This window comes from Gorilla gorilla, chromosome 23 (genome assembly GCF_029281585.2).
Source record: "Gorilla gorilla gorilla isolate KB3781 chromosome 23, NHGRI_mGorGor1-v2.1_pri, whole genome shotgun sequence".
Classification (NCBI taxonomy): domain Eukaryota; kingdom Metazoa; phylum Chordata; class Mammalia; order Primates; family Hominidae; genus Gorilla; species Gorilla gorilla.
Genome location: NC_086018.1, coordinates 23,481,856 through 23,503,081, shown reverse-complemented (window position 1 = coordinate 23,503,081; position 21,226 = coordinate 23,481,856). Strand labels below are relative to the sequence as shown.

The 21,226-nt window shown below is 47.4% G+C and overlaps 1 protein-coding gene across 1 annotated transcript in view; it reads right to left on the bottom strand.

The window, feature by feature from the left end:
• LOC109024599 (uncharacterized) overlaps positions 1-21,226 on the bottom strand; it is a 92,557-nt gene that overhangs the window by 42,888 nt on the left and 28,443 nt on the right. The window contains 2 exon segments of the mRNA XM_063704708.1: positions 18,359-18,458; positions 20,508-20,650. Coding sequence (XP_063560778.1) covers positions 18,359-18,458; positions 20,508-20,650 — 243 coding nt within the window.

The window sequence follows — 21,226 nt, the reverse complement described above, 5'->3', positions numbered from 1 at the left end:
ACACTGGGTTTGGCCCTGTGACTTGCTAGGGTCAATAGAATGAGGCAGGAGTGACTCTGTGTGGTCCTGAGTCTAGGCCTCAAGAGACTTTGTGTGTTTCTGCTCACCCCCTTGCACTCCTGCCATGAGCAGTAGGGGAATATGCCAAGGCTAGTCCACTGATCCCAGGGCACGATGAGAGACACATGGATGAGCACACAGCTGCCCAGCTGAGCCCAGCCTGGCTCAGCCAACCCACATTAGACAAGCGAGCTAAATCAACACTTACTGTCCTACAGCACAGAGATTTGGGGGATTGTTTGTTACACAGCATTACCATCACCACACTTAACTGACAGAGGCATGTGGGCTTGAAAGTCAGCCAGTCTTGGCTTCAAGTGTCAGCTCCCCCACTCTTCAGCCACGTGACCCTGGACAAAGCACTTCACTTCCCTGAGCCCCCAGCGACCTCATCTGTAAAATGGGTATCATGACATCACCTCTTTCACAGAGGCTTTGTGATGATTAAGATCATGCCAGTAAAGTGCTTTGAGCACCATCCTGCCCCATTGTGATTATTAGGAATGACACATCTGGGCCTATTGTCCCAATATTGATGTGCAGCCAAGGGTAGGATTAATTCTCTAGCTCAGACACCTGCTATAGCTCCCTAGTTCCAGGTTCTCCAGTGTGGTCTCCCCAGGCTCCCTTCCTCCTCTCATGCTCATTGACCACTCACCCTCAGTCTCTTACCAAACAGCCAGGACAGGCGGCTGATGAACATCTTGGACCCAGAGCTCCAGCCCCACACACCCGTGAGCTTCCCTCCACACCAGGCTACCTCATTGTCCCTGCTCAGCTCCTATGAGACTGTGGGACAGTCTCTAACCCCCCTGGGCAACCCATGTAGGAGTGGATGGCACAGGCTATTGAGTCAGCCACACTGGGCTCTGAATTCTGCCTTCACCACTTACCAGCTGGGTGACTTTCGGAAGTGATTGTACCTCTCTAGACTTCTGTTTACTCATCTACAAAATGGGGGTCATTATAATACTTAGTTTATCAGGTAGTTGTGGGGATTTGATACTATCAGACATATAAAATCATTCTCCTATGCCAGGCATGTTTAAAGTGTAAGTACTGGTAGTTAGCTAACATTTACTACAACTAACAATAATGTCTCCATCTGTGAATGAAGGGGCTGGATTTGTTTGAAGTTTCTTTGGACACTGACGTTGGAAGCATAAGCTGAAGGGTTTCTGTGTGTGGGAGGACAAGGAGAAGAGTCCCCATGGACAGAATTCCAGGTTGTCACTTCCAACACTGTTATCTGCTTTACATACTGGGTGCTTTATGTGAGGTTATCCAGGAAACAATTTCTTTGCTTAAAAAAAAAAGTTTGGGGCCAGGTGTGGTGGCTCATGACTGTAATCCCAGCACTTTGGGAGGCTAATAGGGGCAGATCACCTGAGGTCAGGAGTTCGAGACCAGCTTGACCAACATGGTGAAACCCCGTCCGTCTCTACTAAAAATACAAAATTAGCAGGGCATGGTGGCACATGCCTGTAATCCTAGCTACTTGGGAGGCTGAGACAGGAGAATCGCTTGAACCTGAGAGGCAGAGGTTGTGGTGAACCAAGATTACATCATTGCACTCCAGCCTGGGCAACGAGAGCTAAACTCCATCTCAAAAAAAAAAAAAAAAAAAAGTTTGGAAACCACTGGATCAAGTGGTCTTTAAGGGCCTTTCCAGCTTTCCCTTTTGGGATTTCACTGCAAGAAGCCAACTAAAGGCTGAGCAGTGGGTACAAGGGGCTGCAGCGCTTAAGTTCAGCCTCTAGAAACTTCAAGGGCCAAACAAAAGTCATTCCCTGGCTCCAGGCGTGGTGCAGTGCCTCTATGATCGCCACCCCCCCGGAACACCCACTCTCTGATGGCTTCTGTCCTCCAGACCTCTCCATGCTCTGTTTCCTTTTGTATATTTAAAACCCACTTCTTGGCTCCTAGCCACAGTCTGCTAGAAGTTAACAATGTGGAGCGGGGAGGTTGAAGACGCAAATCAAATAAACTCCCTGAACTGAAACCCCAGCAGTAGGAATCTTCAGAGGGCTGGCTGGTTCAGGGAGTGGGCTTTCCAGCTCCCTGTCTTTTTTGATCTTTCATTAAGAGCTTGTTTTGATTCTGTGGTTGCTACGATACGGGAGCATTTGGTGGCTGTTTCTAAGAGGCCACGTGGATGACTGTGTCTGTTCCACCTCATCACAAGAACACAGTGGGTGGCCAAGCTTGGAGGCTAAGTGAGGAGGGTAGGATTGGAGGTCAGGGACAGGGGCTGTTTAATGGGGTCTACAGGAGGAGCTGAGCTGGCTCCAAGGTGTGGCAACCACAACCACTGGGACCCACCCCAGGGACATTGCCTGCAGAGTCTATTCACCTCTGACACGCTGGGTGACCTACAGAAAGTCTCTCCACCTCTCCGAGCCACAGTATCCTTATCTGTCGAAGAAGGTGACTGAATGACATGTGCCTGAATGACCTCACAAGGGTGAGGAAAAGAAGTGGGACAAGAAAAATGAATCCTAGTCGAGTGTCTGTTACAGGCTACCCATCATCTCATGTCATTCTTACGACACCGCCATTTCATGGATGTAGAAGGTGAGACCCGGAGCAGTGCAGTGACCTGTTCAAAGTTGCACAGCCTGGGAGATGAGGCTGGGACAGCTCCACTCACACCTCCCATGCTCAATGTTTTTCCATTTTTAATTTTTTGTGGATACATGGTAGGTGTATACATTTATGGGGCATATGAGCTATTTTGATGGAGGCATGCAATGCATAATAATCATATCGGGGTAAATTGGGTATCCATCCCCTCAAGCAATTATCCTTTGTGTTTCAAACAATCCAATTATATTATTTTAGTTATTTTTAAATGTACAATTAAATTATTGTTGACTACAGCCACCCTGTTGCGCTACCAAATACTAGATCTTATTCATTCTAACTATTTTTTTGTACCCATTAACTATCCCCTCTTTCTCCCCTAACTCTACCCCCCCCATCTACCCTTCCTAGTCGCTGGTAACCATCCTTCTACTGTCTCCATAAATTCAATTGTTTTAATTTTTAGCTCCCACAAATAAGTGAGCACATCCCCATGTTCAAGTTTTAGCTGCATAATAATTATGTTAAACACCTCATAGTACTAAGTGCTTCACAGACACTAATAGGTTAATCTTCACAACAACCTCTAAAGGAAGTACTGCTATTATCTCCATTTTTCTGGATGAAAAAACAGCGTCCTTAAGCAACTTGCTCAGTTGCTCAGCCTGTAAATTACAGATTTGGAATCTGAACCCAGTCAGCCCAGTTGCAGAGTTCTTGCTCTCAGCACGGTCACAAGGCCCCTCAAGGAGAGGTGGCCACCAAAAGAAAGGAAAGGGCTCCGGATGCACATGGTCTAATCACGGCAGCATGGTGTACAGCAGCAGCCACTGGAAGCAACGCAAGTGTCCATCAAAACGGGACTGGGAGGCGGGTGGATCACGAGGTCAGGAGTTCAAGGACAGCCTGGCCAAGATGGTGAAACCTGTCTCTACTAAAAATACAAAAATTAGCTGGGTGTGGTGGTGGGCACCTGTAATCCCAGCTACTCAGGAGGCTAAGGCAAGAGAATCACTTGAACCCAGGGGGCGGAGGTTGCAGTGAGCTGAGATCACGCCACTATACCTTGGGCAACACAATGAGACTCCATCTCAAAACAACAACAACAACAAAGAGAGACTGGATTAATAACTTGCATTATACATATGCAGTGAAACTCTGCACATCAGCTAAGATGAATGATCTAAATCTACTATATGTGACAATATACAGTTGACCCTTCAAATATGGGTTTGAACTGTGTGGGTCCACTTATTCCTGGATTTTCTTCCATCTCTGCCGCTCCTGAGAGAGTAACACCAAAGCCTCCTCTTTTCCTCCTCCTCTGCTTACTCAATATAAAGATGACCAGAAGGAAGACCTTGATGATGATCCACTTCCACTTAATGAATAGTAAATATATATTCTCCTCCTTCTGATTTTCTTAATAACTTTTTCTTTTCTCTAGCTTACTTTATTGCAAGAATACAATATAGAATACCTACAACATACAAAATATGTGTTGTTCCACTGTTTACGGTGTTGGCAAGTCTTCTGTTCAATGGAAGTTAAGTTTTGGGGGAGTCAAAAGTTACAGGTGGATTTTTGACTGCATGAAGGAGTCAGTGCCCCTCCCTCCCTCACTGTTCAAGAGTCAACTGTAAATAAGTCTTGGAAACATAATGTTTTTGTTTTTGTTTTTGAGACAGAGTCTCACTCTGTTGCCCAGGCTGGAGTGCAGTGGCATGATCTCGGCTCACTGCAACCTCCACCTCCTGGGTTCAAGGGATTCTCCTGCCTCAGCCTCCTGAGTAGCTGGGATTACAGGCACCCACCACCACGCCCAGCTAATTTTTGTATTTTTAGTAGAGACAGGGTTTCACCAGGTTGGCCAGGCTGGTCTCGAACTCCTGACCTCAAGTGATCCGCCCACCTCAGCCTCCCAAAGTGCTGGAATTACAGGCGTGAGCCACCTGGCCTGGCCTTGGAAACATAATGTTGAAGGGAAAATTGCAATTTGCTAAATGAATCATAGAGTTTAACATTTACGGAAAGTGTGGAAACAATACTACATATTGTTTGTGGTTAGGCACATGTAGTTAAAGTAAAAAAAAAGATACAAAAATTAAAGTAGGAGGAGAAAAGGGAATGGTGTCAGGGAAGTACCCAGCAGGCTTCCACTGTAATGTAACATTTTGTTTCTAATCAAAAGAATGTCTGAAACAAGAAATGGACAAATGTGCTTTGAAAAGTATAAGCTGGGCCCTATGGCTCACACCTGTGATCCTAGCACTCTGGGAGGCTGAGGCAGGCAGACTGCTTGATGCCAGGAGTTCGAGACCAGCCATTACTAACATGGTGAAACCCCTTCTCTACTAAAAATACAAAAAATTTCCAGGCACACACCTGTAAAGCCAGCTACTCAGGAGGCTGAGGCACGAGAATTGTTTGAATCCAGGAGGAAGAGGCTGCAGTGAGCTGAAATGGCACCACTGCACTCCGGCCTGGGTGACAGAGCATGACTCTGTGTCAAAAGAAAGGAAAGGTGCAAAAGATGGGACCACATGGCACACCAAGACTGCTGTGATCACAGGTCCCCCTTACAAGGAATGGGTGCACCAGGGAAATCCTGCCCCGTCCTCGGCATGCCCCCACCTGGATAGCGCAGGTGGTTGGCCTCTGTCACTCAACCAAAGGGAACTGCTTCCAGCCTTTTCCCTCTTTCCCCAACTCCTCACACTAGACAAAAGGAATGTTCCCCAGGGCCAATTGTGCCAGGTGACTCTCTTCCTTAGAATTCTCCCATGGCTCCCCAGTGCCCTCAGAAGCAAGCCCACACTCCTTTCCAGGGTCAATATTTACCTCCACAGCCTGGGCCCTGCTGCCTTGCCAGCCTCACCTGCCACCATTCTTGTTCCCACACCCTGTAGAAGCCACAGTTGCATGCAGAGCCACCTCCATTCCCTCTCGTCCAGTAGTTTTTCTCACCTTGATAATTTTGCATGTGTGACCCCTTGTTCTGGAAAAGGCCCTCACCCCCTGCCAGCCTTTTCAGTCTGATGCCCGGAGTCCTCACCACCATGCACAGTGCATCCTAAGAGAAGCCTGACAGGCCTTGCCAGGAGATTGGCATCAGCCACCTCTGGATGAAGGAAGGGCGGGCCATTTCCCATGGCCCCATCCTACTTTCCCGCAGTTCCCAGACTTATTGTGGTGGTTGTTGTTCACTAACAACTCACATGTACAATCAGTGGTAAAATTCAGCTTCTTTCATTCAAAACCAAATGAATGCCACCAAAATAGCTTCATAAGACAAAAGGACAAAATGACACTTTTCTTCCCACTTAGTTCACAAATGTCCCCTCTGGCTAACCAAAAGGGTACCTGTTCCATCTGCTCTTTCTGTCCTGCCTCCTCCTCCTCCTGAGTTCCCAAAGCCAAAAGATTGCAGGTAGTAAATGCACCCCAAATTCCCCCCACTTTCTCCTCCCTGAACTAACAAAAGGAAGCAAGGAGGTTAGGATTCACCTGTATCTGTGTGTGCATCCGTGTATGTGAGTGTATGGGTGCTCACACATGGGTACACAGAAAAAAAAAATCTAAAAAAAAATTCCTTTCCTATTTGTGACCACATATCCTTTTTTTTTTTTTTTTTTGACACAGGATCTTGCTCTGTCACCCAGGCTGGAGTGCAGAGGTGCGATCTCGGCTCACAGCAACCTCTGCCTCCCAGGTTCAAGAGATTCTTGTGCCTCAACCTCCCGTGTAGCTGGGACTACAGGTGCACACCACCATGCCCAGCTAATTTTTGTATTTTTTGTAGAGCCAGGGTTTTACCACATTGGCCTGGCTGGTCTCGAAGTCTTGGCCTCAAGAGTTCTACATTTCTAACAGAGTTCCATTTCTAATAGAGTTGCTACATATAATACATGTCAAATATTTATCTAATACATATGCACATATTACATGCATATGCATTTGTACAGGTGTGTTTTAGGCACCCAGGTCTCACTGCTTGCCCAATAACAAAACCCTTCCCTGTGGACCTCTACTGCCCCATCTATAAAATGGGAGACTTGATCCCCTTCACCCCTGACGGTTTATCTGAGTCTGTCTCATGTAGAAGGTGGAGGCAAACACCTACTTTGCATGATTTGTCCTAAATTTTCACCTCCCTGTCTGCAATCCTGCTGGAAATCCCATTAGTCACCCCATCCACTATCCTCTCTGGAAATGTCCTTATCCCTAGTATGAATATCCGTAATTCCCTACAGTTTTCAACCTGGGGTGATTTTGCTCCCAGGAGACACTTGGCAATGTTTGGATACATTTTTGGTCATCACGTGTTGGAGGTTGCTACTGGTCAACTGGCTGGTAGAGGCCGGGGGTGCAGTTAATATCCTGCAGTGCACAGGGCAGCCCCCACCATACATCAAGAGGAGTGAAGTTGATTGCGAGGCCGAGGAGGGCAGATCGCTTGAGCTCAGGAATTCGAGATGAGCCTGGGCAACATGGAGAAACACCATCTCTACAAAAAATAAAAAAGTTAGCAAGGCGTGGTGGTGCATCTGTGGTCTCAGAGACTCAGGAGGCTGAGGCAGGAGGATCACCTGAGCCCAGGGAGGTTGAGGCTGCAGTGAACCCTGATGGTGCCACTGTACCCCAGCCTGGGTGATGTTGAGACCCTGTCGCAAAAAAAAAAAAAAAAAAAAGTGGTGAAGTTGAGAATGAGTAGCCCTGCCTAGAATGAAAGCATTTATTGGATACTTTTCTTTACACTCTCTAGACTGAGATGCTTGGAGCGTTCTGGTAGTACCCAAGGTAGGAGGAAGCATTACAAGTTTAAAAATGGAGAAATTATGTTTTTATGCAGCAGCTGGGCACCAGGCTATGGATTCATCACTTTGTAGGCCACATCTCCTGCCAAGCAAGCCACATGCACCCTGTTTCCAGATGAGAATGTTGAGACGAGGTTGGTTAAAACACGCAGTTCTGAAGAGTTATTGTAACAAATTCTGGAGTCTGTGCTCTGGAAGGGAGGAATGGGGATGGTCACTAACTCGAGGAGAGGGAAGCATTTGTGCCTGAACAATGAGAGTTGTTTTCAGATGCAGAAATCGGCACATGTTGAGAGAACAAGACAAGTTTTTTATCTGAGTGCTTGATTTTCATTAGCATGACAGGTGTCTCCATGGCCTCGTGCTTGGACGTGACTAATTCTAAGGAGCCTTTCCTGTTGGTCAAGTCCTAGTCTCTGGGTTTGACTACTCATTCATTCATTTGATCTTTCATTCATTCAATAAATACCTATCAAGCCTCAACTATATACTGTGCTCTGTGGATATACTGAATGCAAAATCAGGCCTGGCCCTTGCCCTCATACAGCCTAGGAAAAGAGATGGAAATGAAATCAAAGAACTAAATAAATACATATAGAGCAACACGTGTGATTAGGGCTTCCAAAGAGAGGTGAGCAAAGCAGAAAATAGCACATCAGAAGATTGGCCTGGCCATAGAAGCCAGGGAGGACGCTGGGCCGAGATTCAAAGCCTGCATAAGGGGGATAATTACGTCAGGTGTGGTGGCTCTAGCCTGTAATCCCAGCAGTTTGGGAGGCCGAGGCAGGCAGATCACTTGATCTGTCAGGAGTTAGAGACTAGCCTGGCCAACATGGTGAAACCCTGCCTCTACTAAAACAAAAATAGCCGGGCATGGTGGTGTGCACCTGTAATCCCAGCTACTTGGGAGGTTGAGACAAGAGAATCACTTGAACCTGGGAGGTGGAGGTTGCAGTGAGCCAAGATCATGCCACTTCACTCCAGCCTGGATGACAGAGCAAGATTCCGTCTCATAATAATAATAATAATAATAATAGGGATAATTAGGCAAACTGGGGGAAAATATGTTTCAGGAAGAGAAAACAGCATGTGCTAGAGTCCTGTGGCTGGAGGACTCATCAAGGGTACACAGGACAGAAAAAAAAAGTTTATATACATGGTAGGAAGCTAAAGAGACAAAGCAAGGGCTGGTCCACACAGGTCTTGTGAGTCAGTAATTAGGATTTGTATCCAGAGGGTGAAGGGGAGCCATGGCAGGTTTAAGCAGGAGGGTCTCATGATCAGATCTGCATTTTGAGATCCCTCTGACTTCTGCGTGGGATTTGTAGGGGGACAGAGGGAGTGCAGACAGACCTGTGAGAAGTGCTGCTGGGGTTGTGTGAACAAGAAAGGATGCGGGCCTGGATCAGGGGATTGGTGAGAAGTGTGTGAATTTAACAGAAATTCATTAGCTTAGATGGGTGATGGAAGTTCAGGAGAGCTGCATGAAGAACTCATACACCCTTCTTTTGGGATCTCCTTCAGGGCTGCCCTGCCAAGGCTCCCAGATGCCCGCGGCCATCACCAATCAACTCCCCCGCTCGAGATGGGGAGCAAAGATTTGGTTTTAGGAAGCCACTATTGTGGTGGACTGTGGCTCCCACCTGGGCCTGGCTTCCAGCCCGGATTCCCCGCAGAGCCTATCCAGGGCAGCCACAGGACACGAGGACTCTCAGCCCTGCACACTCAGGGGGCTTCAAAGGCCACAGCAAAGGGGAGGCCCAGAAAGAGCTATTTCAGGCTTCCTATTTTTAAAGCTGGGGTCAGGGTGCCCTGCTAGCCACCAACATTTCCAGTACTGGAAGCTTCAAAAACTTCAACTCCCTCCAGCCCAGCACCAGAGACAGGCTCTGTGCACAGGGCTGTGCAGTGACCATGGGCAGCCAGGAGAGAGGCCTCCAGCATGGGTGGAGGAGGTTTTGGAGTGCCGTGGTGCAAGAAAAGCCAGAGAGGTTGACCACCATGGGTGGGATAGAGCCCTGGGTTCAAACCCAGCTTTTTCATTTTCCACCAGCATGGCCTTGAGCAAATCATCTCCCCCTTTCTGAGCCTCAGGGGCTCCCCTAGAAAATGGGAATAAGCCACAGGTGGTCATAGGTGGAAGCGTGAGGACATCAGCCAGCAATCACTTAATAAATGCCTCCTGTGAGCCTGTCATGGTACACGGTGGTGGTAATGCAATTGTGAACAAGATGTGCTTCACTGAGCTTTCATTCTAACAGGGAAACCAACATTAAAGAAAAATTGAAGGCTGGGGGCCGTGGCTCATACCTATAATCCCAGTGCTTTGGGAGACCGAGACGGGAAGATTGCTTGAGCTGAGCCCAGGAGTTTGAGACTAGTCTGGGCAACATAGCGAGACCCCACCTCTACAAAAAATAAAAATAAAAAATTATCCGGGCATGATGGTGCACACCTGTAGTCCCAGCTACATGGGAGGCTCAGCCAGAAGGATCACTTGAGCTCAGGAGATCAGGGCTCAGTGAGCTGTGATGGCACCACTGCTCTCCAACCTGGGCAAGAGTGAGAGCCTATCTCTAAAAAGAAGAATATAGTTTGCCTCCTGAATATATAATAATGATGAATATAAAGTATGCCTGGAAGAAAAGGAGGATTTGGCCAATATGTGGACCAATCTTTTGGACAGAAACTGCTATCTCAGGAAATGGCAGCGTGAGCCGCCTGGTTGATGTTTCCTAATTCCTGGATTAATGGAGAGAAAGAAAATTTAAGCCCAATCCACTCAAAGTTGCCTTCTTTAGTGAAAAAAAGAATAATAACTTTATGAAGAAACAGCATTAACTATAAACTGGTCTTGGAAAAGGAACATATCACCCACCTATTTTCATGAAAGAAAGATGCAGAAAGGCGAACAGTTTAAAGAAATACAAAACCCAAAGGCAATGGTAGCCAAGTGCAATGGCTCACACCTATAATCCCAGCACTTTGGGAGGCTGAGACAGGAGGATCACTTGAGCCCAGGAGTTCAAGATCAGCCTGGACAACATAGCAAGACCCTATCTTGGCAAAGCAATTGTTCTCAAACTTGGGTTTACAGTTGGGACACCCCTCCCTCCCAAATTGTGATTCAGTAGGTCTAGGGTAGGACTGAGAACTTGCATTTCTTTTTATTTATTTATTGAGACCCGTTCTCACTCTTTTGTCCAGGCTGGAGTGCAATGGCGTGATCATAGCTCACTGCAGCCTTGAACTCCTAGGCTCAAGTGATCCTCCCACCTCAGCCTCCTGAGTAGCTAGGACTACAGTTGTGCACCACCACGCCCAGCTAATTTTTTATTTTTTATAGAGATGGGGTCTTACCCTGTTGTCCAGGCTGGTCTCAAATTCCCGGCCTCAAGCGATCCTCCCACATCAGTTTCCCAAAGTGTTGGGATTATAGGCCTGAACCACGGCTCCTGATCAGAACTTGCATTTCTAACAAGACCCCAGGTGATGCCAGTGATGCTGGTTTGTGGTTCACACACTGAGAACCGCAGCTACAGGGCAGCTGGGAATACCTTTGGGGATTCACTAATATGAGCCCTGCTTCACTGAGTCTCTTTTCTCACAAGGGGAGCCAGGAAGCCCTCGACAGCCTCTTAGGGGCAGAAGGGTCTGGTTTTCAGCTTCCTGCTGGGAGGAGCTTGGGGCAGCCTCTGAGCTCCTTCCCATCCACATCCCCAGCCAGCTGCTTCATCACTTGGGAGGTGATGGTCAACCTGCCCAGCACCTCAGTCCCACCTTGATAGAAACCAATTCCATTGCTGTAGCAGAAGATGGGTGGAGTGCAAATCTATATCCCAGGGGATTCTGAGGCAGGCATCCCATCCTGAGCACGCATGGTTCTCCCCACTGGATGAGATCTTATCTGATAGAGAGAACGTGCTCCTCTCCACCTGTGTTTTTTTAAAACCCTCCCCACCACTCCGCTCACCTGGGTTGTCTTTGCTTTGAAGACTCACCCCTAGTGGTTTTCTTATTTCAGCCCAGGGTGCACCAAAAAAGCAAGAAAAGTTTTGTTCCTCCCGTGTCAAGGTCCTGAGACTCACTCCACACACAGAATGATCCTGTTTTCCAGAAAAACTTGAAACACCCCAGAGGCCAGCGATGGCCAAGGAAGTGCAGAAAACCCCTCTCCTAAGGCTGATGACTGTGTTTTCAGCTTCTCCCGAGAGCAGTGACTGCATCTCCACTTCTACTTTCCAAGGCCTCCTGACGGGTGGGGCATTTTTTAGAGTCACTGCCAGTCAGGAGTGAGAGGGACAGAACACAGCACCCTTCGAGGACTCATGATGATGAAAAGAGAAACTTCCTGGAAATTAAAAAAAAAAAAAATACAGAAAAGCACAAAGCAAATGGCAACAATTGCCTAAATGGCCCATACCACAAAATCAACATTTTTTAATAATCTGGCATGTTTTCCAGTCTTTTCTATGTGCATACTTCAAAAAAATTATGTAACTCATGTATCAAAATCATTAGCGTTTCGTTTAAAAAAGAAAATTGGATAGCAGCTATGTTAAATCTTCCTGAAAAAAGAAACATTACGTTGATTTATGTCTATTGCTGAATAAGCTGAAGGAAAGGTCAGCAAGCCATGGCTTGTAGGACAAACCTGGCCGATACTTCATTTTACACAACCCATAAGATACAAATAGTTTTTACATTTTTAAATGGTTGGGGAAAAATCAAAGGAAGAAACTCACGTGTTCTCACTCATATGTGGGAGTTTAAAAAGTGGATCTCACGGAGGTAGAGAGTAGATTGGTGATTACCAGAGGCTGGGAAGGGAAGGTGGGGAGGGAAGGACGAAAGAGAAGTTGGATAATGGTACAGAAATACACTTAGATAGAAGAAGTAAGTTCTTGTATTCAGGCCAGGCACTGTGGCTCATGTCTGTAATCTCAGCACTTTGGGAGGCAGGGGCAGGTGGATCGCTTGAGCTCAGGAGTTTGAGACCAGCCTGGGCAATATGGCAAGATGCTGTCTCTACAAAAAATACAAAAATTAGCCAGGCATGGTGGCACGTGCCTGTAATCCCAGCTACTCAGGAGGCTGAGGTGGGAGGATTGCTTGGGCCCAGGAGGCGGAGGTTGCAGTGAGCCAAGATTATGCTACTGCACTCCAGCCTGGGCGACAGAGTGAGACCCTGCCTAAAAAAAAAAAAAAAAAAAAAAAAAAAAAAAAGTTCTTGTATTCAATAGTACAGCAGGGAAATTATAGTTAACAATAACGTCTTATAGATTTCAAAATACCCAGAAGAGGAAAATTGTGTTGGGTAATGTCCCCAACACAAAGAAAAGATAAAAGATAAATGTTTGAGGGGATGGGTATCCTGATTACCCTGATTTGATCATTATATATTGTATACGTGTATCAAAATATCACATCTACCCCAAAATATCAATAAATATATTTTAAAATGTAAAAAGTAATAAAAAATCTGTGTAATATATGACAATGAAATTCAAATTTCAGCGTTCATAAAGTTTTACAGAGGTACAGCCACACCCATTCATTTACCTACGGCTGCTTCTATGTGATGCCAGCAGGGTTGAGTAGTTGCCAGAGACCATATTGCCCCCCAAAATGTGAAATATTTACTACCTAGTTCTTTACAGAAAAAGTTTGCCAACACCTACTCAAAGTCTGGTCGGTGGTAATTGTTTGTTACCAATCTGCGATGAGATAAACACAGAAATTGAGAGTAAGACTTTAGAGGCCAGGCAGGGTGGCTCACGCCTGTAATCCCTGCACTTTGGGAGGCCGAGGTGGGTGGATCACCTGAGGTCGGGAGTTCAAGACCAGCCTGACCAACATGAAGAAACCCCATCTCCACTGAAAATACAAAATTAGCTGGGACTACATGCTGAGTCAGGAAAATCGCTTGAACCCGGGAGGTGGAGGTTGTGGTGAGCCGAGATCGTGCCATTGCACTCCAGCCTGGGCAACAAGAGCGAAACTCTGTCTCAAAAAAAAAAAAAAAAAAGAGAGAGAGAGACTAAAGAGAGACTAAGACTTTAGAAACTTTTGGCTGGGCATGGTGGACTCAACCCTGTAATCCCAGCACTTTGGGAGGCGGAGGCAGAAAGATCTCTTGAGGCCAGGGGTTCAAGACCAGCCTGGGCAACATAGTGAGACCTCCCCCTCCCGCCCTGTCTCTTAAAAAAAAAAAAAAAGAAAAAGACTTTTAATAATTTGACAGTCTGTTAATATAAAAATTTTAAATTGGGGATGATTGTTGTATTTTTCATTTCTGGTAATTCATTTTTATATATTCTTCAGTCCATAAGGTATCAAAAAAGGTAAAATACAAAAACTGATCCCTCACTACAGATGTTTTAAAAAATTCTTATAAATATCAAATATTGTTCTGTAACTTGCCTGTTTTTTTGTTTGTTTTGTTTTACCTCCGGGAATGTTTCTGAGATATGCCCATGTTGAATATGTAAGGTCTTGTGTATCCCTTTTGTCTGTTGCATGATGATATTATTGCATGCTGATTATTTACTCATTCCCCTTCTCATGGACATGTAGGTTATTTCCAGTTTTTTGCTAGCACAGACAATGCTGCTCTGAGCATCCTGTACCTATCTCCTGGTACAGATGTGGGAGAGATTTTCCAGGGTAAACACCCAGTGAAGAAATAGCTGGGTCTCCAGATTTCTGCATCTTCAACATTACTAGCATCTGTCAAATTCTAATTTTTGCAAAGTGATGGCACCAATTTACATCACTGCACAAGCGCTTCAGAGTTTTTGTTCCCCAATCCTTGCAAAGATTTAGTATTGGCTGATGTCTGAGTTTCGGTTTAAAATTATTAGTAAGCAAGCTTCAGACCTTCGTAAGCGTTGAGGAGGAGGTGAGAGGTTTTACCTTTTCCCCCTCCCTCCCACTATATCTCCAATTTCCTCCAGTTTCACCTGCCTGCGCTCCGCCCCCCGCAACCCCGCCACCCCCTCTGAGCTGACCTGGCCTGGGGCTGCACCTGTACCTCATTTTCATAAAACCTCCCTCCCACTTCTCGTGCACACCCCATGGCTCAGCATCTTGGGTTCTCTCAGCTCCACTAACCAGGGGCTGCCCTAGGAGGGAGCAGCAGTTCCTGGCAACAGGTGACAAGGTAGGCTTGACAGGCAGGCTCCTTTGCTTTGTGTCTCTGGTACATGGAGCAGTGGCAGCGTGGGAGAGATTCCCCAATCACTATTCAATGAATGAATGAAGAGCGAAAAGGCAACTAGGCTGTCATTTATTGAGCAACTACTTCGTGTCAGCTCGGTGACCAGGTGTCTGAGAATTACCAATGGAATAAAAACCCCTGTATGGCCCTTGGTCAGATGAGGAAAGAGAGTCTCAGAGAGGTAAGGTCATTTGCCTGCTGTCACAGGGTCAATGAGTAGGAGATCTGGGACTTGACTCTAGTCCTGCCTGACTCCAGGGGCCTCTGGCTCCACTGCCTGACTTGGGGCTGTTTCCACCGCCTCTCTCAGGGCTGCCCTGTGGCTTCCTCCCCGTTTCTGCCAGACTCCAGTCCACTTCCCAGGGACTAGTCTGGCTGCTGAGTCCGGCTCTCCAACACCAAGAACTAGTTCCCCTGAAACCCAAGGCTCCTACAGGGCCTGCGCAGCTCGGGCCACCCGGCCAGGAGCCCCAAGGATGACGCTTTGCTGACACCTGGTGGCCGTAGGGGGAAGTGGAGCCTTGGGGATGGGAAGAAAGGGTTGGCTGGGTCCTGCGGAGACAGGAGAAGAGGTAACTGTAGGCCCTGAGGAGAGGTGAGTAGGGATGACACGCAGAGCACTCCCCACGCAGAAGGGGGAGGAAGAGGGAGGAAGGACTGGGCATTCTCTAGGAAGTCCCCAGGAAGGCTGGAAGTCCGAGGTCAAGGCTTTGGCAGGGTGGGGTCCCTCTGGGGGCTGCGAGTGAGAATCTGCTCCGTGTTTCTCTCCTAGCTTCTGGTGGGTGGCCCGCAGTCTCCGGCACTCTTTGCCTTGCAGAAACATCACCCCAGCATCATCTTCACGTGACATTCTCCTTGTGTGCGTGGCTGTCTCCAAGTTTCCCGTTTTCATAGACACCAGTCACATTCCATTAGGGGCCCACACTACTCCAGTGTGATCTACTCTTAAAATAACTAATTACATTTGGCCGGGCATGGTAGCTCACACCTGCAGTCACAGCACTTTGGGAGGCAAAGATGGGAGGATTGCTTAAGGCCAGGAGTTTGAGACCAGCCTGGAAAACACAGGGCGTCCATCCCCCACCCCCCAATCTCTACATGAAATTAAAAAAAAAAAAAAAAATAGCCAGGTGTGGTCACACACGCCTGCGGTCTCAGCTTCTCCAGAGGCTGAGGCAACAGGATCACTTGAAAGCCCAGGAGTTGGAGGCTGCAGTGAGCTATGATTGTGCCACCACACTCCAGCCTGGACAACGGAGTGAGACGCTATCACTTAAAAAAAACTGCACTTGCAATGACCCAGTTTCCAAATAAGGTCACATTCTCTAAGGTATTGAGGATTAGGATTTCAGCATATGAATTTGGGGGGTTCTCATTCAACCCATAATAATCACCACTGCTCTACTCTCAAACTATTACAATCCCCCCACAGTGAGAGCTTCTAGGGGCAGGGAATCTGTCTTACTTTGTATCCCTACTCTGCCCAGTTCCAGGAATGAAATAGGCACTCAATAGGTATTGATTGAAGAATCAATGGAGAAACGGACGAGAATAACATTTATTTAGCACTTATTAGTTTCTACCTTTATGATAATCATTTTAAACACTTTAACAAAGTTTTCAATGTGCCCCCACATCTCTGCATTCCAGCCACCACCGTGCCTTTGTGGAGTTTCTCAGAGCTACCAGGCTCCTCCCACCACAGGGCCTTTGCACGTGCCGCTCTCATCTGAGACACTCTTCTTTGGCCTCTTTACCCCTGCAACTTCTACTCTTCTTTGAGATCTCAGCTCGAGTCTTTTCCTCAAGGAAGTAGCTTAGACTTGTGCAGATTCTGTTTTTTTAACTTTTATTTTAAGTTCGGGGATACATGTGCAGGTTTGCTATAAACTCGTGCCATGGGGGTTTGCTGTAGATTATTTCATCACCCAGGTACTAAGCCAAGTATCCAAATAGGCACTCAGTGGGTAATGGTTGAAGAATGAATGAAGAAATAGATGTCAGTAACATTTATTGAGCACTTACTGGTTTCTTATTATTATTATAAGTTCTAGGATACATGTGCAGAGCGTGCAGGTTTGTTACACAGGTATACATGTGCCATGGTGGTTTGCTGCACCCATCAACCTGTCATCTAGGTTTTAAGCCGCGCATGCATTTGGTATTTGTCCTAATGCTCTCTCTCCCTCTTGTCCCCCACTCCATGACAGGCCTCGGTGTGTGATGTTCCCCTCCTTGTGTCCATGTGTTCTCACTGTTCATCTCCCACTTATGAGTGAGAACATGTGGTGTTTGGTTTTCTGTTTCTGTGTTAGTTTGCTGAGAATGATGGTTTCCAGCTGCATCCATGTCCCTGCAAAGGACATGAACTCATTCTTTTTTTTATGGCTGCATAGTATTCCATGGTGTATATGGAGCACTTACTGGTTTCTACCTTTATGATAATCATTTTAACCACTTCAGCTCATTCAACAAGGTTTTCCACTTTTCCAAATGTGAGGGGATGCTTCTAAATGGAGTCCTAAAAGGGCAAGAATACCTAAAACATTCCTGAAGAATCATGTTATAGGGCCAAATGTTTTGGCACCAGGGATCGATTTTGTGGAAGACAATTTTTCATGGGCTGTGGGCAGGGGACATTAGATTCTCATTGGAGCATGCAACCTAGATCCTTCCCATGTGCAGTTCACAATAGGGTTTGCACCCCTATGAGAATCTAATGCTGCCGCTGGTCTGATGGGAGGCGGGGCTCAGGCTGTAATCCCCACCTCCTGCTGTGCAGCCCCCATTCCAGGCCACGGGAGGCCCGGGAGTGGAGGGCCCCTGTTTTAGGGACCTCAACACTGACTACAAAGCAATAGTCATTAACATAATCTGGCAAGAGGGCAGGGATATACAGACTACAGGAACAGAAAAGACAGCCCATAAAATCACCCCACCTGTGGGGAAGGGGCTAGATCAGCAAGGCGACATTGCACCACAGTGCAGGAAATGGACTCCTTCATGAATGATTTAAGACACTGAACTTCGAAAAAGAAAAAAAAACTGAATCTCTACCATACACTATATACAAGAATCAGCTCCAGAAGGATTAAGAACGCAAATGTGAACAGCAAATGTTTAAAAAGTTTAGAGAAAAAAATCTATTAGGGAATTTCTTTGTGACCGGGGATTAGAAATAATTTCTTCAAGTTTGGCCAGGTGCAGTGGCTCACGCCTGTAATCCCACCATTTTGGGAGGCTGAGGCAGGCAGATCACAAGTTCAGGGGTTCGAGACCAGCCAGACACTCAGAGGCAAGGGAATTGCAAGTCAGGTGAAGAAACAAAGGCTCAGAAAGGTTGGGCACTGTGTCCAAAGTCACACAGTTAAGAGCTAAGAAGCTGCAGAACCGTAAGACTCAATAAGGGTTCTGTTGCCCTACTCATAGCCCAGATACTTGCCAATTCTCATTTCTCTCTATCACACACACACACACACCAGCTGCCAGGGGAGATCAAAGACCCACAGCAGACAAGTTGCAAGTCACACTTTATTCACTCTCTGGGAGGTCTGGAGGGTTCCTGGGCAGCAGACCTGGGTCCTGGGAAGGAGGCATGGTGGGGAGGGCACTAGTTGGAGGGGTGGAAGGCACCACATTGGTGCCCCTGCATGTCGTGGATGCGGCGCACGGACTGTACCTGAGGGTGAGGGGCCCCAAAGTCGCTGCTGTCCTTGTAGTCTCCCTTCTCCAGCAGGTACTGCAGCCCACGGTAGCCAGGGTACTAGTAGCCAACCCACCTGCAGGGCCAGAGGGGAGGGGAGGGTGAACCGGGGGGACAGGAAGAGAAGCAGACGGAGAGAGAGGCGAGGGGAGAGAGAGAGAGCATCCATAAGCCACTAGGAAGGGTGAAGCCTCCCAACCATTGCCACTTCCCGAGGGTAAGCAGGACACCCTTTCCACCCCACCCTTCCAGCACTGAGCTTCTGCTTTCTTCCTTCTCTTGACGGGGAGCTCACTGCCTCCTGAAGCAAATTTTGACTGAAGGCCTGTACTATACTGTACTGGGGTCAGAGCAAGGGGGTGATATCTTAAGCTCACTGAAGCTTAGAATAAGCCAGGCCTTTGAACCATCTCCCTCCAGTCTTATCCCACCTCCAAGCCTGGCTGCAAGGTCAAAGAAGAGTTGGGGGAGGTTCCAGGGGCCTTCTGACCAAAGAGGTTCCAGGGGCTACTTAATGAAAGTGCTGGTCTTCTCTCCAGAAAATGTCACGGGCCTGGCCTGCAAGGATCTGCCTGGCCAGTCTCTGCGGACACCTCCAGCTCTACTTCGCATTCTTATGCTTCCACATCTCTGCATTCCAGCCACCATGGCCTTTGTAGAGTTTCTCAGACCTATCAGGCTCCGCCCCCCCCACCACCCCACACACACACCACAGGGCCTTTGCACATGCTGCTCTCGTTGTCTGGGATGCTCTTCCTTGGCCTCTTTACCCCTGCAATTCCTACTGTTCCTTGAGATCTCAGCTCAAGAATCTTTTCTCCAAGGAAGTAGCTTAGATTCATGTGGATTCTTAAAGTATTAACAGTTGCCCCTTCTAGACTGTTGGCTACACAGGGCAGAAGCCAGATCTCTTTAATCTCCTTCACCCTGGGCACCTAACACAATGCCTGGCATATGGCAGCACTGACAGATTGAATGAATGAATGAATGAATGAATGAATGAATGAATGAGGGAATGAAGAGGAATAGAAGCACAGAACTTTGCACACTATTTTAGGAGTTTCACAAACCCTGAGAAGCCAGTATGTTTGGCTAAATTGGTTCTGTTGTGGGGAAAGAGCCTTAATTAGTAGCACTTGCTGATTTCTATGCTGTAAATGCACCCTGTGGCTGGTTTCAAGCTACCAATGATTAGTCAACCAGTTCACACAGATTCTGAAAATTTAAGAGTCAGTTCCAGGCCAGGCGCAGTGGCTCATGCCTGTAATCCCTGCACTTTGGGAGGCCGAGGCAGGCAGGTCATGAGGTCAGGAGTTTAAAACTAACCTGGCCAACACAGTGAAACCCTGTCTCTACTAAAAATGCAAAAAATCAGCTGAGCTTGGTGGTGGGCACCTGTAATCCCAGCTACTTGGGAGGATAAGGCAGGAGAATCACTTGAACCTGGGTGGCGGAGGTTGCAGTGAGCCGAGATCGTTCCACTGCACTCCAGCCAGGGCGACAGTGTGCGCCTCCGTCTCAATTAAAAAAAAAAAAAAAAAAAAAGTCAGTTCTTACAAGCTGGTATAAGCTGTTTCCAGCACACCGCTGCCCAAAGCTCATCTGTGGACCCCCATGGAATCCACATTTTTTACCATGAGAAATCCCTCACTGCTGATGGCCAGGGTCGATGTGCCCAGGAACTTCGATTCAGTGGAAAATGACACCTCCTGTTCCCAAACTTAGGGACACACGCGGTCAAAGGCAGCATGGGCTGGTCCTCCTGCTTCTCACAGCTTTCAGACTACTCAACTCATTCCTTCCCTCCTGCCTCAACCTAATCCTCCCTCTGCCTCAACTTGCCCCTCTGACATACATGTCTTGCTCACTGGGGCTGAGGTTAAGGCCAAGGTTTCTCTACTCCGAAGGCATACCATTTCCCCAAAGGCAGCTCTAGAAAGAAATTCAGCGGCTGTAAGCCACCTATGGGCAGAGAATTCCCATTTACTTTCCAGTGGGAAGCCAGAGGTCAGCAGAGCACACTGATGTGTGCAAGATCACCAGTGTGTACAGGGCAGAGCAGGACTTAGGACCCCAGAGTCTCAGTTCCTGGGGCAGGGTGAGCCAGGGCTGGCAATGCACTTACGTGCCACTCTGCACCCGCACAGATGACACCTTCTCCTGGTAGCCATGGGCGTGGAAGTTGGGTACATCGTCGTCTATGATTTCCATCTTCTTCCCAGTGAAGTTGGGGTTTTCATAGAGGATGATCTTGTGCTCTTGGCTGTCCTATTGGCAGAGGATGGGGGGAAGTGAGTATGGGTGAGGGGGCCCAGGGTTGGCCTTCCCACCCCATGCTCATGCCCCAGAATTGGGATCAGCATGTCCCACACATCACTCTCTTCCCAATGCACCCACTACGTGTCTATGACAAGTGCTGTTGGATCACAGCCGTTTGTTAAGTTTCTACTGGGCCATTTTCATGTAACAGACACTCTGCAACACTTTGGGGAATGTTTGATTCTGAAATGTCATTTTTTCCTCCTCAAGTTTCTCTTTTATAAATGGTGGCTACGATCTACCTACCCACCCACATGTGAACACCCACACATGCACACACACTCATGCACACCCACACATGCGTGCACACACACATGCACACACTTGCACACACACATGCCCACACGTGCACACCCACACATGCATATAAACACGTGCACACCCACACTTGTGTGCACACCCCCACGCACACACATGTACACATGCACACACTTGCACACACACGTGCACACCCACACATGTACACACACACATGCACAGGCTAACTGTGCCTCTAATAGGCACCTGAGATATTTTGATTTTTCT